The 19,408-nt window shown below is 35.8% G+C and overlaps 1 protein-coding gene across 1 annotated transcript in view; it reads left to right on the top strand.

Moving 5' to 3' along the window:
- The first annotated feature begins 211 nt into the window (after positions 1-211).
- The window catches only part of LOC121390588, a 29,042-nt gene continuing 9,845 nt past the window's right edge, over positions 212-19,408 (top strand). The window contains exons 1-6 of the mRNA XM_041522442.1: positions 212-230; positions 2,000-2,118; positions 5,870-5,963; positions 6,577-6,659; positions 11,848-11,950; positions 14,437-14,555. Coding sequence (XP_041378376.1) covers positions 2,023-2,118; positions 5,870-5,963; positions 6,577-6,659; positions 11,848-11,950; positions 14,437-14,555 — 495 coding nt within the window. The 5' untranslated portion in view covers positions 212-230; positions 2,000-2,022. The remainder of the gene's footprint in view (positions 231-1,999; positions 2,119-5,869; positions 5,964-6,576; positions 6,660-11,847; positions 11,951-14,436; positions 14,556-19,408) is intronic.

Genomic DNA, 19,408 nt, shown 5'->3' with positions numbered 1-19,408 from the left:
CAAGGGAGATTAGTGTACTACTATTTGTGTAACCTTTAAATAAAGATTATTATTATTATTATTATTATTATTATTATTAAATTATGATATCACAAGACACTCGAGGTGTATCCTCTATTTAGTCCAGTGGGCAAGAATATGTTGTCTTAGTCCAAGGCGAGATACTGGCGTTAAAATTGGTATGACGTAAACAATTACGTGACGTATCAGTCATTTATTTTTATTAATAGGTAAGTTTTTCTCACAAGCACGAGACCACTTTACAAAAAATAAGTTCATAAATTTAAATAACTATGTCACATCCACAGAGCTGGGTAGCGTAAGTGGGTTGACAGTATAAAAATTATCAGGGCACATACTCTTCCAAAAATATAGGGGAACCTGAAATATTAATGTTAATATCAACTATTAAACAGAACATACGTTTTGACCACAGACATCCTAGTAAAAAACGTTCGGGTCTATTTATCTACACACCCAACACATTCCATACTTTGCACGTGCATCACGTATTTGCCCCGTACAGTGCGTGGGGGTGTCATTCTCGATTTTGACCATTCCCAGGAAGGTCTATTAATCACGGTGGAACATTATTTCTGTCAATCTTTTTCATTCTGTTAATCATACAGTTGTTATTGTTTTGTATTTAGTTATTTTTATTGTGTGAATTTGCGAGCCTACTTTTTTTGAAGAGTATATATGTTAAATAATAGAAGTATTTCTTTAAGAGGCAGTTGCAAAGTTGGACAAACATATTTTAAAACAATTCTTGTCTAAGTATTATACACTGAATTACACACAAAACCAAACCAAACCAAACCAAAAGACCAAAAACTCAGCCCAATAATTTTATTTATTAATATCTATTAATTTTTATTACAGCAACATCCAACATAGGCATACGGGCTCCCATTTTTGTAAGGGAGGTGGGGGGGGGGGGGGAGGGCAGACAGACCCCCCCCCCCCCCCGCATTAAACGAAAATGCCCGAATCTGGATAGCACTTAATTTTAGCATTACTGCTAAACAGCTATAAATGATTGCAAACAAATTACTACGCAGTTTTACATGGATACAACTAATAATGTGAGTAGATTGTCTTTTCCGCTCGAATTTGACAATTTGACCCAGCCCTGGGGGTGTTGGGTGGGGTGGGGGTGGAGGGCAGTTGCCCGTTCCTCTGTATCATACACTTACGGCAGACATGTTAACAGCTGACGTCACAGTTTAAATTTAGGCCTAAACTTCATCTACATATTGATAAAGAACTGGGACTTTATTTCAATGGATTTTTCACTCGACTTTAAATCAGCCACGGCGGAGCAGGGGGGAGCTCTAGCCCCTCCAATAATTCTGAATACAAAATATTATTGGTAGTAAATCTTAAAGCAGGAACGAATTTTACTTGCAGAATGCAGGAAATTGCATTTTAGGACAACAAGTTTTCAAAATTTTACGAAGAAGCATACCCCCCAAACTCCCTAGAAACTTTGCTTTGCTTCCTCGATCTGAAATATTTTTCACTGGCGTACGAAACGGGGGGTGGGGTGGGGGGCAAGGGGGTGGCATGTGCCCCCCCCCCATTTCAGATATTTTGCTTTATATTTGCTTTATAATAGTGTAAAAGTGTGTAAATATAAAAGTGTGACCCCACTTTTTGGCACCTTCCTACGCCACTGTTTTTATTGTCCCCAGAAACAAGCGAAAGTCAAGATTGGGGGCCTTGAAGAAGAGAAAGGATAGTTTAGTGTTTTCCCACTGAGCAAACAAAACAGACAAAAACGTAACATCTATTTCCAAACACCGTTTTATGTAGTCACGGTATTGTAACGGAAACTTTCACCTACGTCTCAAAAACAAGACCGTGTCGATGTCAGCGCTACGTTTTCATATCTATGTTTTATGGTATAGAACCCTTTCTTTGTAAATGTTTTTTTTTTTATTATTATTATTATTTTTTTTTTTGTGTGTGATATTGTTTTTGTTGTGGTTCTTTATAGCCTACAGCCATTCATGTGCTGCCATGACGGACGGAAGAACATCAAATATTCTACGTGCTTGGCGAATAAAAGAAAACATGGAGGAAATATGCAAAGTATATGAGATGATCAGGGAAAAGGTAAATAATCCATTAAATTGTATCAGTCGCATAAAGACAAAATTATTTATAAACATTTTGTTTCAAAATGTAAAGATTAAAGAAAAACTCCAACAACAACTAAATACTTTAGAAGTTTGTTTCGTTTAACGACACCACTAGAGCATATTGGTTAATTTTGTCTATGGCAATGCTTAATTAATCATTGGCTATTGGATGCCATAGACAGGGTAGCACATACCACCCTCCAATAATGATTTTGATAACTAAGGACTGCGTTCTGCAACTTCTGCAATCGCTTGTGGCAGTCGGCAATGCCGTAGATATTGCCGTGGAGTTCACAACGACACTTTTTTTGCTGTTAACTATATTCGATCTTTTTTTCACGGCATTTTTTTTTTACTGTAGCCTAGACTTCTTCTTTTTTCAATTGTAGGGGTTGTACTGTTCTGATAAACAAGCAATGTTGAAATTTCAGTTTACTTTTTATTTTTACCCATATTACTTGAGGAAGCGACTATTTTACGCCAAGACACAACACATAATTTCAATATTCTTCATTTAATACATATAAAATAGCGAAACCGCGCATTTACAACCGAGTCAAGTCCCTGGCTATCCAGAGACAGGATCGGGGATAGATATGCTCGAAACCGTAGTGGTATATGAACATGTTAAACTTAGCCATCACCATCAGCATTTACAACTAACTACATGTTATATGATGATGTATCTTTAAAACGTTTTACATTATCCAGTCAGAGTACTTTGACCGTAAGAGAGCTAGATTGACATTTGGACAGTTCAATAATGTTCGGTTAAATACGTAGTTGCTGACGGGTTTCATCATATAGTGTGTGTATTAGTGATTAATATGTGAACTCTCTTCTTCTTTTATCAGGGAATTTGAAAATAATCGATGTAAAGGTCAAACATAGAATTGTTGTTGTATTAGAGCGGGAATCTTTTAATACCGTTTGTTAGGCAGCGATTAAAAAAAAAACGACGCACTCAACACATTTTATTTACGGTTATATGGCGTCAGCCATATGGTTAAGGACCACACAGATTTTTTAGAGGAAACCCACTGTCGCCACTATATGGGCTACTCTTTCCGATTAGCAGCAAGGGATCTTTTATTTGCGCTTCCCACAGGCAGGATAGCACAAACCATGGCCTTTGTTGAACCAGTTATGCATCACTGGTCGGAGCAAGAAAGAAAGAAGTGTTTTATTTAACGACGCACTCAACACATTTTATTTACGGTTATATGGCGTCAGACATATGGTTAAGGACCACACAGATTTTTTTAGAGGAAACCCGCTGTCGCCACATAGGCTACTCTTTTACGACAGGCAGCAAGGGATATTTTATTTGCGCTTCCCACAGGCAGGATAGCACAAACCATGGCCTTTGTTGAACCAGTTATGGATCACTAGTCGGTGCAAGTGGTTTACACCTACCCATTGAGCCTTGCGGAGCACTCACTCAGGGTTTGGAGTCGGTATCTGGATTAAAAATTCCATGCCTCGACTGGGATCCGAACCCAGTACCTACCAGCCTGTAGACCGATGGCCTGCCACGACGCCACCGAGGCCGGTGGTCGGAGCAAGTGGTTTACAGCTACCCATTGAGCCTTGCGGAGCACTCACTCAGGGTTTGAAGTCGGTATGGGGTCATCCATTTAGTACGTACGCACAATTTTCCGATTTTTTACCCCCCCCCCCCCCCCGTACGCACGCCAGTGCCCATCCCCCCCCCCTCCCCCTGCGTACATACGCAAAAGATCGTCAGTCAGTACCAGTAAATGTAGACAATGCCACCGTCGATGTCATCATGGTATACTATAATTAATGAATACTGCTCATTGTACAAATGTATTAAACAACGCTTAACGATGAATAAAATGTTTCTAAATGTATTATAAACCGGAACGTCTGCTCTGTTTTAATTACAAAAAAAATCAAATCATGTTTAATGATTTAATCACAAAACTATAAAACTGGAACTAACTCGGAACTATAAACCTAAAAGTCGGAACTTAGTACCAGTAGGGAATATTTGTCATAATTATCACCACCGGAGGCCATTTTCTTGGCCATATAGGTTGCATAGTACCAAAGAAGAGAGTACCGTGTCAAAGTTCGACGTGCACCGTCAAATAGTTACGGAGTAAAAGCAGCTGTGGGTGTGATTGGTAGTAATATGTGACATTGATTATTTGTGCAAATACTATTATCCATTGACAATAAATAAATACACTTTTATTTGTTATACAGTTGTTATGCAGTATATACCAGAGGTTGAAAGTAATGCGGGGTACCCCCAAAAATGGAACTGCAATTTTCAGCAAAAATGACGGTTGCTATTAAAAACATAAATCAAATCTCTTAAATGATACGTGACCCCCCCATTTTCTTGCAGCTAGATTAGATGTGAGGTGCCACACTTTCTATTGCTGTACTTCCTGGGTGTGTTGAAACGCTGCTTATATCAGTTTTATTAGTAAACGTTAACATTATCGGCAATAGGAATTGATTTGGTCTAATGGAACCTATATGCGTGCGTCAAATGACACAAAGGTCATGCAGTAGAATGACGCAAAGGGTTAGTATGGCGAACAAAACAGGCGCCGACGATCTAGAACGTCAGTAAATAATCAAATTAACTATATATATATATTTTAATTTTACCCTAATATGGTCAACTTACAATGTCCTTAAGATCTGATGGCCAAAAAATATATAAAAATGTGTCAGCCCTTAGGGTCCCCCGTAAACACACCGTATCTAATGTGTCCATGGCAAAGATTTCTGGGAGAACACTACGATTCTTTCCTGATGTCGCGGACGCCAGGACACCGTACGGTTACCCCCCCCCCCCCCCCCCCTCCCCACGCACACACCGCACGGCGACCGGTGCATTTCTGACTGAGGCATTATCGTCAAGAGTAGGCCTACTCGGGTTAAACATCATTATGCAACATCATTCTTAAAAATTGTAACATGACTTTATAAAACTGACACTACTTCCTCAATTGATAATTTATCAACAATATTTCAATTGATTCAGTTGATATTATCAGTTTCAAGGGGCGGTACCTAGCCCAATAATAAAGCGCACGTCTGATACGCGGTCGGTCTAGGATCCATTCTCATTGGTGGGCCCATTGGGCTATTTCTCGTTCCAGCCAGTACACCACGACTGGTATATCAAAGGCAGTGGTATGTGCTATCCTGTCTATGGGATGGTGCATATAAAAGATCCCTAGCTGCATTAGGAAAAATGAGGCAGCGGGTTTCCTCTGTTGACTAAGAGTCAGAATTACCAGATGTTTGACATCCATTAGTCGATAACTATTTAAATTAATGTGTTCTAGTAGTGTCGTTAAACAAAATAAAGTTTAATTTTTACTTTTTGTCAGTTTCAAGTTAAAAATAGAAGAAAAACTGCCAGTGTAATTTTTGTACATATGATTTGTAATACCGTATTTGCAGTACCCTACGTCTCTTCTCATATCTCGCTATATACATAGTTAATTATACAATCATGAATAGAATGTACTAAAAAAAAATATTAAAAAAATAAATAAATAAAAATATATAAAAAAAATAATAATAAAAAATGGCGTTATAACTTTTGCATATTGCTGACGATATCTTTTCATTAATAAAACTTCAATTGAGTTTGTACTGTACATCATTAAATGATAAAAATTATAGGAGTGGCACTTTAAAATAATTTCATGGTGATAACGGCCTTGTTTATTCAGAAACAAGAGCTAATTTGGCTGACAGAGGAAATTAACAGCTTGGTGAGAGGAACGGAACATATCAATCAAGAGACAACAGTTGGAAATTCACAACGTATGTAGTAATCTACGGTCACTGGTATAGCCAGAGGGGGAGGGACATGGAGGTCACCCACACCCATCACCCCCCCCCCCCCCCAATCTTCCACCTTTTCTTTCTTTCTGTTGCTCCCTAATACAACTGATAGAGTGGTAAACGTGCCATTTTATTGTGTCATGCAGTACAGTACATGTATAAGTATTGTTTGTATTGGTTTTATCACATAATGCATCAATATAAAGTCATTATTTATAAGGTATACGTGCCATTTATCGAGTCGTTAACAATAGTACATGTATAAGTATTGTTTGTATTGGTTTTATCACAGAATGCATCAATATAAAATCATTATTTATAAGGTATACGTGCCGTTTATCGAGTCGTTAACTATAGTACATTTATAAGTATTGTTTGTATTAGTTTTATCACAGAATGCATCAATATAAAGTCATTATTTATAAGGTATACGTGCCGTTTATCGAGTCGTTAACTATAGTACATGTATTTCAGTATTATTTGTATTGGTTGTATCACAGAATGCACCAATGAAATCACGGACTTTAAGGTACCCATGTAGGCCTAAATCTAGTATACATAGTATATTTTTTTATTTTTTTTTTTGTTGTAGTAATATCATTCGCCGGAGATGTTTATCTTCAGAAGAAATACTTCGACAATCTGAACAACTCTTCTAATCAGCTGTCTCAAATGGTAAGTAATATTACTCGACAGACATAAAGACAAACGGACACACGGACAGATAGACAGAAATGCAGTCAAACGGGAGGACAGATGGGTAGCCTGTGGGCTTTTGGATATATGCCAAATGTTTTCTCGCTATTAATAGTGGAGTTTTCAACGTGGCAAGTAATATTTATTTTTGACCATGCATTTATTTACAAATCTTGAGAAATGGCATTTGGTTGAAATTTGTGACTCGCGTGGACACACAATAATTGTGCAAATCTTAGGTAATACTGACCAATAATAACATCATAAAAACAATTTGAGTTTCCTGTTAAATATATACCTTGTGCAATATATGTATTGGAACGTTTTTCCGTGAGTATATTATCAATGAATGGGAGAAGGGACGGACGATGTAATAGTTCTCCAATAAAGATTACGATACTTCGGCGCACTTTAAATTATGACTATTTGGTGTCTAATATGGGATTAGTTCAATGAGAGAGAGAGAGAGAGAGAGAGAGAGAGAGAGGGGGAGGGAGGGAGGGAGGGAGAGAGAGAGAGAGAGAGAGAGAGAGAGAGAGAGAGAGAGAGAGAGAGAGAGAGAGAGATGGAGAGGGGGGGGAGGAGTGGATAGGTAGACAGTTAAAATTAAAATGTTTTGTTTAACACCACTACAGCACATTCATGTATTAATCATCTGCTATTGGATGTCAAACATTTGGTAATTATGATATACAGTCTGGCATTAGTAGCAAGCGAGACAGATTGAGAGATACAAAGATACAGCTGATAGGGCAGTACATGTATTTATAGCACTGATAGGACAGTACATGTATTTATAGCACTGATAGGACAGCACATGTATTTATAGCACTGATAGGACAGCACATGTATTTATAGCACTGATAGGACAGCACATGTATTTATAGCACTGATAGGACAGCACATGTATTTATAGCACTGATAGGACAGCACATGTATTTATAGCACTGATAGGACAGTACATGTATTTATAGCACTGATAGGGCAGTACATGTATTTATAGCATTGATAAGACAGCACATCATGTATTTATAGCACTGATAGGACAGCACATCATGTATTTATAGCACTGATAGGACAGTACATGTATTTATAGCACTGATAGGACAGTACATGTATTTATAGCACTGATAGGACAGTACATGTATTTATAGCACTGATAGGACAGCACACGTATTTATAGCATTGATAGGACAGTACATGTCAGGCCTTTCCCCAGGAATTTTTTAAGGCGCTTACAAGTTACATTAAAAAAAATTAAAAACAAGTAAAATCGTGAAAAATTGTATTTTATTATCAAATTACCTCTCTCTCTCTCTCTCTCTCTCTCTCTCTCTCTCTCTCTCTCTCTCTCTCTCCATGACTCTTTTACACCCTCTCATGAAATATATAATCTTTCTCCCCATCTGTGTGTATGTACATGAGTATATGTGTGAATATCTTCACTTTCTCTCAACATTCATCTTTCAATCTCTCTCTCTCTCTCTCTCTCTCTCTCTCTCTCTCTCTCTCTCTCTCTCTCTCTCTCTCTCTCTCTCTCTCTCTCTCTCTCTCTATAACACAAGGTACATCAACCCAAACACTTTCCCACAACTGCTTTCACTGGCCGTGTAGAATGTTTCTGACATATATTACAGAACATACCTATTAAAAAATAAAATGACAATATTACTGATCTGGCCGTAGAACATAATCCGAACCTGTAGGCCTATGTATCCTTATTTACAATGAGACCCAAAATGTAAAAAAAAAAAAAATTAAAACATCAATAATAATAATAATAAATAATAAATTAAAAATAAAAGAACTAGCCTACGCGCTTTATGATCGCTAGTATGATAAGTGGGTCAAAGTAAGAATGGTAATTTTCTTTCTGTTTAACATTATAAATAAAAACTGCACTTGTATCCATGTTTTTCATTAAAATATATTTTAATATATTGATAAATGCTGGTGTATTTCTGAAGCATTATAATCTGACATCGGTCATTAATTTTAGTAATTAAAACATCGGTGAGACTATTCGTCAAAGTTATGGACATTTGATCGGTTTTCGTTTCGTATGGACTGTTTTAAGACAGCCGCGTTAAAATTGTAATTAATAAACTAATGAAATAATTGTAATAAAAATGTAATAGATATATTATATTTAACCTGTAATATCATCATTTTCAGTGTGTGGTTTCATCCAATTAAATTCTGTTTTCCAAGCGGGATCATATCCTGACTTTCGCCGTTTTGCCGTAGCAGCTGATGGCTCTTCGCATTTTCTTTTCTGTGCAATAGATGTTGACTCAGCTCTTGTCGAATTCTCGTCATTTAAAATCAGACTAACTGCGGAAATACTTGTTTGCGTTAGAAAAAAATTAGTAATTTTTTTGGTCGATCCGTGACCGTTCATTTTAGCAAATAACAACGTAGTTACGGTTTCGATATGGTAAATATATACCAGGATTAATGGTGACATGTTTTACTCAAGAATTTCACCTTCAAAGATGTTTATTCAATTAATAATTCAATTAATAGGTATTTTCTTTGAGTTGTCTTGATGCGTAGCCTAATTCCCAAGCATACAGACATTATTACAACAAGCAGTTACATGATGTATTTATAGCATTGATAGGACAGCATATGTATTATAGCATTGATAGGACAACACACGTATTTATAGCATTGATAGGACACCACATCATGTATTTATAGCATTGATAGGACAGCACACGTATTTATAGCATTGATAGGACAACACGTATTTATAGCATTGATAAGACAGCACATCATGTATTTATAGCATTGATAGGACACCACACGTATTTATAGCATTGATAGGACACCACATCATGTATTTATAGCATTGATAGGACAGCACACGTATTTATAGCATTGATAGGACAACACACGTATTTATAGCATTGATAAGACAGCACATCATGTATTTATAGCATTGATAGGACAGCACACGTATTTATAGCATTGATAGGACAGCACATCATGTATTTATAGCATTGATAGGACAGCACATCATGTATTTATAGCATTGGTAGGACAGCACACGTATTTATAGCATTGATAGGACAGCACATCATGTATTTATAGCATTGATAAGACAGCACATCATGTATTTATAGCATTGATAGGACAGCACATCATGTATTTATAGCATTGATAGGACAGCACATCATGTATTTATAGCATTGATAGGACAGCACACGTATTTATAGCATTGATAGGACAGCACATCATGTATTTATAGCATTGATAAGACAGCACATCATGTATTTATAGCATTGATAGGACAGCACACGTATTTATAGCATTGATAGGACAGCACACGTATTTATAGCATTGATAAGACAGCACATCATGTATTTATAGCACTGATAGGACAGCACATGTATTTATAGCACTGATAGGACAACACATGTATTTATAGCATTGATAGGACAGAACATCATGTATTTATAGCATTGATAGAACAGCACACGTATTTATAGCATTGATAGGACAGCACACGCATTTATAGCATTGATAGGACAGCACATCATGTATTTATAGCATTGATAGGACAACACATCATGTATTTATAGCATTGATAGGACAGCACATCATGTATTTATAGCATTGATAGGACAGCACATCATGTATTTATAGCATTGATAGGACAGCACATCATATATTTATAGCACTGATAGGACAGCACATGTATTTATAGCACTGATAGGACAGCACATCATGTATTTATAGCATTGATAGGACAGCACATCATGTATTTATAGCACTGATAGGACAGCACATGTATTTATAGCACTGATAGGACAACACATGTATTTATAGCATTGATAGGACAGAACATCATGTATTTATAGCATTGATAGAACAGCACATGTATTTATAGCATTGATAGGACAGCACACGCATTTATAGCATTGATAGGACAGCACATCATGTATTTATAGCATTGATAGGACAACACATCATGTATTTATAGCATTGATAGGACAGCACATCATGTATTTATAGCATTGATAGGACAGCACATCATGTATTTATAGCATTGATAGGACAGCACATCATATATTTATAGCATTGATAGGACAGCACATGTATTTATAGCATTCATAGGACAGAACATCATTTATTTATAGCATTGATAGGACAGAACATCATGTATTTATAGCATTGATAGGACAGCACACGTATTTATAGCATTGATAGGACAGCACATCATGTATTTATAGCATTGATAGGACAGCACATCATGTATTTATAGCATTGATAGGACAGCACACGCATTTATAGCATTGATAGGACAGCACATCATGTATTTATAGCATTGATAGGACAGCACATCATGTATTTATAGCATTGATAGGACAGCACATCATGTATTTATAGCATTGATAGGACAGCACATCATGTATTTATAGCATTGATAGGACAGCACACGTATTTATAGCATTGATAGGACAGCACATCATGTATTTATAGCATTGATAAGACAGCACATCATGTATTTATAGCATTGATAGGACAGCACACGTATTTATAGCATTGATAGGACAGCACACGTATTTATAGCATTGATAAGACAGCACATGTATTTATAGCATTGATAGGACAGCACACGTATTTATAGCATTGATAAGACAGCACATCATGTATTTATAGCACTGATAGGACAGCACATGTATTTATAGCACTGATAGGACAACACATGTATTTATAGCATTGATAGGACAGAACATCATGTATTTATAGCATTGATAGGACAGCACACGTATTTATAGCATTGATAGGACAGCACACGCATTTATAGCATTGATAGGACAGCACATCATGTATTTATAGCATTGATAGGACAACACATCATGTATTTATAGCACTGATAGGACAACATATGTATTTATAGCATCGATGGAACAGCACATGTATTTATAGCATTGATGGGACAGTACATATATTTATAGCAGATTTTGGAGTAAAGTCGTGACACAATAGTTGGGACAGGAGACTGGTCTCGATCCTACAAACTGTCATATCTCGAGCGCAGGTTCCTAAACTACCAATTAGTAACGATCGGTGAGTCAGCTCCTATATCTAATAACGACGAAGTGAAATGCAATCAATTCGAGTCGTAATTAAGATGTTTGTATTTTGTTTGTTTTAGAGACAAAAACTGCATCACTTGTTACAGGTGACAAATTCCGATGTCGATCTCTTGCTCAAGCAGAACACAAAGGATTGTCAAAGAAGGCAGAAAGACATCACAGGTATATTTTCATTTTAAATCTTCTGCTACTGTTAATATATAACAAAAACACTTCAGTTTGGTATTCATTTTTTTTAATGGAGAGGAATTTACAGTAAGACAAAAAAGTTAAATAAAAGAAAAACCTGTAACTTTCAAAGTAAAATCAGACACTGGATTTAACTGAGGCATAAACAAATATTATATGTGTGTGTGTGTCCATGTGTCCTTGTCTGTCTGTGTGTGCGCGCACTTGCGTGTGCGTGTGTTTCCGGTTTCCTGACCTACCCTAATTTAATGCGGCGACCCTGAAATATTCTGAAGCACAAAAAAAAAAGAGAGAAAAAAAAGTTCCCTATTTTTTTTTACCAGGATGACACCTGAAGCACCTTTATTCTTTTTTTTTAAAGCTTGATGCATCATTCATTTTATGCTCTTAGCACTAAACTCTCTTCCTAAAAACAAGGCCAAGAAGATTAAATTTTCAATACAAAATGAACCATGTAACTGCCACGTCACTGTACGTAGCTTACTTTAAAATACAATGCAGTAGTACCAGATTGCACCGGCCTCGGTGGCGTCGTGGCAGGCCATCAGTCTACAGGCTGGTAGGTACTGGGTTCGGATCCCAGTCGAGGCATGGGATTTTTAATCGAGATACCGACTCCAAACCCTGAGTGAGTGCTCCGCAAGGCTCAATGGGTAGGTGTAAACCACTTGCACCGACCAGTGATCCATAACTGGTTCAACAAAGGCCATGGTTTGTGCTATCCTGCCTGTGGGAAGCGCAAATAAAAGATCCCTTGCTGCCTGTCGTAAAAAGAGTAGCCTATGTGGTGACAGCGGGTTTCCTCTAAAAACAGTGTCAGAATGACCATATGTTTGCCGTCCAATAGCCGATGATAAAATAAAAAATCAATGTGCTCTAACGGCGTCGTTAAATAAAACAATCTTTACTTTTACCAGATTGCAAAATATGTTTATCTTAGTAATAACATCAGGGTTTCTGCCAGAAATAAAATTTTGGGCTATAGCACTATGGAATTGAATATTTACAATGTGTGTGCTGAATGAAACCGCAGTTGATAGGGAGTATGGGTGGTGGTGATGTGTGTGTGTGTGTGTGTGTGTGTGTGTGTGTGTGTCCCCAGAAAGAACATGAGCTAGATTTAGGGTTAAGAAAATCATACAGTAAGGGTAAGTCATTAATTTTGTCAAAAGGTCAACGTAAAAAACAAACAAATCTGCAACAAAAGTTTAGTATCACTATGGTGCCATACCCATTTTACACTATGGCAGAAACCTTGAATATACGACAAAGAATATTTATTTAACGAGACTAATTAATGCTAGTATGACAGTTTAAAACAGTTGGCAAAAATTGTCCATTTTTGCATCAATTTAAGCGATGTTTTCATTGGTCAAATGAAAGGTCATGGGGACAGCAACTATATAAGCTTTGGCTAGACCTATCAAGGATAAAACCGTATGAATTGCAAGGAATGGTACGTCTTGGGATAGGATTAACCCTGCTTTCCAGTTCCTCCTCTTGAATGTCTTTATAAATTAATAGTATCCTGCACAATCTTATGTAGGTGCGGTTCTTCTAGTTACAAGATGTAGACGTGTGGGGTTCTACCATCGCCCTGTTACAAACCCAGTCCTATAACTGTGTGTGCATGCTCATGCTTGTTTATATATATCTAATGTGCGCATGCATGCAGCTGTTCTGTCCATTTATCACCAAAATTAAATGGAAATCTATAACAATACAGTCAACCAAATACACTATAACCTAAAACCAAATTATATTTAATTTTGTAATCGCCTTGCAATTTTGTGTGCAAAAGCAACTTGGCTTTCGGGCTAAATGTTGGTTCTTACTGACAGATAAACAATTTCAGACCACTTTTCTAAAGTCACGATATACATTAATTGTCTGCATTTTATTTTTTGGTGAACCATGTAAATTTGTGCCCAAATTTTAAACTAGTGCACGTTTGTTTGGCTGAATTAAATTTTATTATTAGACTAAATGTATTGCAAATTTCTGTCCATCGCATTTCCCCTTCCCCATGTCTTGTTACTATGGGAGCAATCCCTGATTTTAAATTAATCATAGGCTGTGCCCACAGTAAGCGTGTTTGAACCCTCGGGATATAAGCACGTTAATACTTACCAAACAAACAAACTACCAAACAAAGCTTTTAGTGTGGAGACGTGAGATCTGCTTATAATTAGATTTTGTTAAGCATACATAGCCTAAAATAACAATGGGGTACTAAACTGACCGGCCCACCCACAAAGGAAAGAATCGGGAACACAATAATGTTTTTGTTTTTTGTTTTGGGGTGGGATGCGGTTGTTTTTAGGTGTTGGGGATATACTTTTTTTCCAGTGGGGTTTAAAGCCAGCCACCCATCCATCCCTGTTAGGTATGGCCTAGTATTTATTACATTCTGTTTGAAACAGAAATATGTGTGTCAATTAAATATGCGATTATTGTAGCTCGAGCTTGTGCCAGCGATATTCCAGTGATTGGTTCCCACAGAATACTGAAATCTCAGTCGGCTACGGTTCAAGCGGTTGTGACAGCTAAAACAGGAGTCAAGTCGGACACTGAACTGGTTAGTTATACTTAGTAACTAGAGTAACAGACAATATTACACTGAAGTGGTTAGTTATGGCTAGTAACTAGTGTAATATAGAGACTGTTATACTGAAGTGGTTAGTTATGGCTAGTAACTAGTGTAATATAGAGACTGTTATACTGAAGTGGTTAGTTATGGTTAGTAACTAGTGTAATATAACTAGGACATCACACTCAACTGGTTAGTTATGGTTAGTAACTAGTGTAATATAGAGACTGTTATACTGAAGTGGTTAGTTATGGTTAGTAACTAGTGTAATATAGAGTCTGTTATACTGAAGTGGTTAGTTATGGTTAGTAACTAGTGTAATATAGACTGTAACACTGAAGTGGTTAGTTATGGTTAGTAACTAGTGTAATATAGAGATTGTTACACTGAAGTGGTTAGTTACTAGTGTAATATAGAGACTGTTACACTGAAGTGGTTAGTTATGGTTAGTAACTAGTGTAATATAGAGACTGTTACACTGAAGTAGTTAGTTATGGTTAGTAACTAGTGTAATATAGAGACTGTTACACTGAAGTGGTTAGTTATGGTTAGTAACTAGTGTAATATAGAGACTGTTATACTGAAGTGGTTAGTTACTAGTGTAATATAGAGACTGTTACACTGAAGTGGTTAGTTACTAGTGAAATATAGAGACTGTTACACTGAAGTGGTTAGTTATGGTTAGTAACTAGTGTAATATAGAGACTGTTATACTCAAGTGGTTAGTTACTAGTGTAATATAGAGACTGTTACACTGAAGTGGCTAGTTATGGTTAGTAACTAGTGTAATATAGAGTCTGTTACACTGAAGTGGTTAGTTATGGTTAGTAACTAGTGTAATATAGAGATTGTTACACTGAAGTGGTTAGTTACTAGTGTAATATAGAGACTGTTACACTGAAGTGGTTAGTTATGGTTAGTTACTAGTGTAATATAGAGACTGTTATACTGAAGTGGTTAGTTATGGTTAGTAACTAGTGTAATATAGAGACTGTTACACTGAAGTGGTTAGTTACTAGTGTAATATAGAGACTGTTACACTGAAGTGGTTAGTTATGGTTAGTAACTAGTGTAATATAGAGTCTGTTACACTGAAGTGGTTAGTTATGGTTAGTAACTAGTGTAATATAGAGATTGTTACACTGAAGTGGTTAGTTACTAGTGTAATATAGAGACTGTTATACTGAAGTGGTTAGTTATGGTTAGTAACTAGTGTAATATAGAGACTGTTACACTGAAGTGGTTAGTTATGGTTAGTAACTAGTGTAATATAGAGACTGTTACACTGAAGTGGTTAGTTATGGTTAGTAACTAGTGTAATATAGAGACTGTTACACTGAAGTGGTTAGTTACTAGTGTAATATAGAGACTGTTATACTGAAGTGGTTAGTTATGGTTAGTAACTAGTGTAATATAGAGACTGTTACACTGAAGTGGTTAGTTACTAGTGTAATATAGAGACTGTTACACTGAAGTGGTTAGTTATGGTTAGTAACTAGTGTAATATAGAGACTGTTATACTGAAGTGGTTAGTAACTAGTGTAATATAGAGACTGTTATACTGAAGTGGTTAGTAACTAGTGTAATATAGAGACTGTTACACTGAAGTGGTTAGTTATGGTTAGTAACTAGTGTAATATAGAGACTGTTACACTGAAGTGGTTAGTTATGGTTAGTAACTAGTGTAATATAGAGTCTGTTACACTGAAGTGGTTAGTTATGGTTAGTAACTAGTGTAATATAGAGATTGTTACACTGAAGTGGTTAGTTACTAGTGTAATATAGAGACTGTTACACTGAAGTGGTTAGTTATGGTTAGTTACTAGTGTAATATAGAGACTGTTATACTGAAGTGGTTAGTTATGGTTAGTAACTAGTGTAATATAGAGCCTGTTACACTGAAGTGGTTAGTTACTAGTGTAATATAGAGACTGTTACACTGAAGTGGTTAGTTACTAGTGTAATATAGAGACTGTTACACTGAAGTGGTTAGTTATGGTTAGTAACTAGTGTAATATAGAGATTGTTACACTGAAGTGGTTAGTTACTAGTGTAATATAGAGACTGTTACACTGAAGTGGTTAGTTATGGTTAGTAACTAGTGTAATATAGAGACTGTTACACTGAAGTGGTTAGTTACTAGTGTAATATAGAGACTGTTACATTGAAGTGGTTAGTTACTAGTGTAATATAGAGACTGTTATACCGAAGTGGTTAGTTACTAGTGTAATATAGAGACTGTTACACTGAAGTGGTTAGTTATGGTTAGTAACTAGTGTAATATAGAGACTGTTACACTGAAGTGGTTAGTTATGGTTAGTAACTAGTGTAATATAGAGACTGTTACACTGAAGTGGTTAGTTATGGTTAGTAACTAGTGTAATATAGTCTGTTACACTGAAGTGGTTAGTTATGGTTAGTAACTAGTGTAATATAGAGATTGTTACACTGAAGTGGTTAGTTACTAGTGTAATATAGAGACTGTTACACTGAAGTGGTTAGTTATGGTTAGTAACTAGTGTAATATAGAGACTGTTATACTGAAGTGGTTAGTTATGGTTAGTAACTAGTGTAATATAGAGACTGTTACACTGAAGTGGTTAGTTACTAGTGTAATATAGAGACTGTTACACTGAAGTGGTTAGTTACTAGTGTAATATAGAGACTGTTACACTGAAGTGGTTAGTTATGGTTAGTAACTAGTGTAATATAGAGACTGTTATACTGAAGTGGTTAGTTATGGTACTAGTGTAATATAGAGACTGTTACACTGAAGTGGTTAGTTACTAGTGTGTAATATAGAGACTGTTACACTGAAGTGGTTAGTTATGGTTAGTTACTAGTGTAATATAGAGACTGTTACACTGAAGTGGTTAGTTATGGTTAGTAACTAGTGTAATATAGAGACTGTTACACTGAAGTGGTTAGTTACTAGTGTAATATAGAGACTGTTACACTGAAGTGGTTAGTTATGGTTAGTAACTAGTGTAATATAGAGACTGTTACACTGAAGTGGTTAGTTACTAGTGTAATATAGAGACTGTTACACTGAAGTGGTTAGTTATGGTTAGTAACTAGTGTAATATAGAGACTGTTACACTGAAGTGGTTAGTTATGGTTAGTAACTAGTGTAATATAGAGACTGTTATACTGAAGTGGTTAGTTAGGTTAGTAAGTGTAATACAGAGACAATATTACACTGAACTGGTTAGTTATGGTTAGTAAGTGTAATATAACTGTTACACTGAACTGGTTAGTTATGGTTAGTAACTAGTGTAATATAAGTAGACTGTTAACTACTGAAGTGGTTAGTTATGGTTAGTAACTAGTGTAATATAGAGACTGTTATACTGAAGTGGTTAGTTATGGTTAGTAACTAGTGTAATATAGAGACTGTTACACTGAAGTGGTTAGTTATGGTTAGTAACTAGTGTAATGGTTATAGAATATAGACTATTACACTGAACTGGTTAGTTATGGTTAGTAACTAGTGTAACATAGACAATATTACACTGAACTGGTTACTTATAGTTAGTAACTAGTGTAACAGACAATATTACACTGAACTGGTTAGTTATAGTTCGTAACTAGTGTAACATAGACAATATTACACTGAACTGGTTAGTTATGTTTAGTAACTAGTGTAACATAGACAATATTACACTGAACTGGTTAGTTATAGTTCGTAACTAGTGTAACATAGACAATATTACACTGAACTGGTTAGTTATGTTTAGTAACTAGTGTAACATAGACAATATTACACTGAACTGGTTAGATATAGTTAGTAACTAGTGTAACATAGACAATATTACACTGAACTGGTTACGTGTGGTTAGTAACTAGTGTAACATAGACAATATTACACTGAACTGGTTAGCTGTGGTTAGTAACTAGTGTAACATAGACAATATTACACTGAACTGGTTAGTTATAGTTAGTAACTAGTGTAACAGACAATATTACACTGGTTAGTTATGGTTAGTAACTAGTGTAACATAAATAATATTACACTAAACTGGTTAGTTATAGTTAGGAACTAGTGTAACATAGACAATATTAAACTGAACTGGTTAGTTATAGTTAGTAACTAGTGTAACATAGACAATATTACACTGAACTGGTTAGTTGTAGTTAGTAACTAGTGTAACATAGACAATATTACACTGAACTTGGTTAGCTGTGGTTAGTAACTAGTGTAACATAGACAACATTACACTGAACTGGTTAGTTGTGGTTAGTAACTAGTGTAACATAGACAATATTACACTGACCTGGTCAGTTATCGTTAGTAACTAGTGTAACATAGACAATATTACACTGAACTGGTCAGTTATCGTTAGTAACTAGTGTAACATAGACAATATTACACTGAACTGGTTAGCTGTGGTTAGTAACTAGTGTAACATAGACAACATTACACTGAACTGGTTAGTTATGGTTAGTAACTAGTGTAACATAGACAATATTACACTGAACTGGTTAGTTATAGTTAGTAACTAGTGTAACATAGACAATATTACACTGAACTGGTTAGTTATAGTTAGTAACTAGTGTAACATAGACAATATTACACTGAAGTGGTTAGTTACTAGTGTAACAGTAACTAGTGTAACAGACAACATTACACTGAACTGGTTAGTTATAGTTAGTAACTAGTGTAACACAGACAATATTACACTGAACTGGTTAGTTATAGTTAGTAACTAGTGTAACATAGACAATATTACACTGAACTGGTTAGTTATGTTAATAAACTAGTGTAACATAGACAATATTACACTGAACTGGTTAGTTATAGTTAGTAACTAGTGTAACATAGACAATATTACACTGAACTG

Source organism: Gigantopelta aegis, chromosome 15 (assembly GCF_016097555.1).
Source record: "Gigantopelta aegis isolate Gae_Host chromosome 15, Gae_host_genome, whole genome shotgun sequence".
In the NCBI taxonomy this organism is placed as follows: Eukaryota; Metazoa; Mollusca; class Gastropoda; order Neomphalida; family Peltospiridae; genus Gigantopelta; species Gigantopelta aegis.
This window is presented reverse-complemented; position numbering and strand designations above follow the sequence as displayed.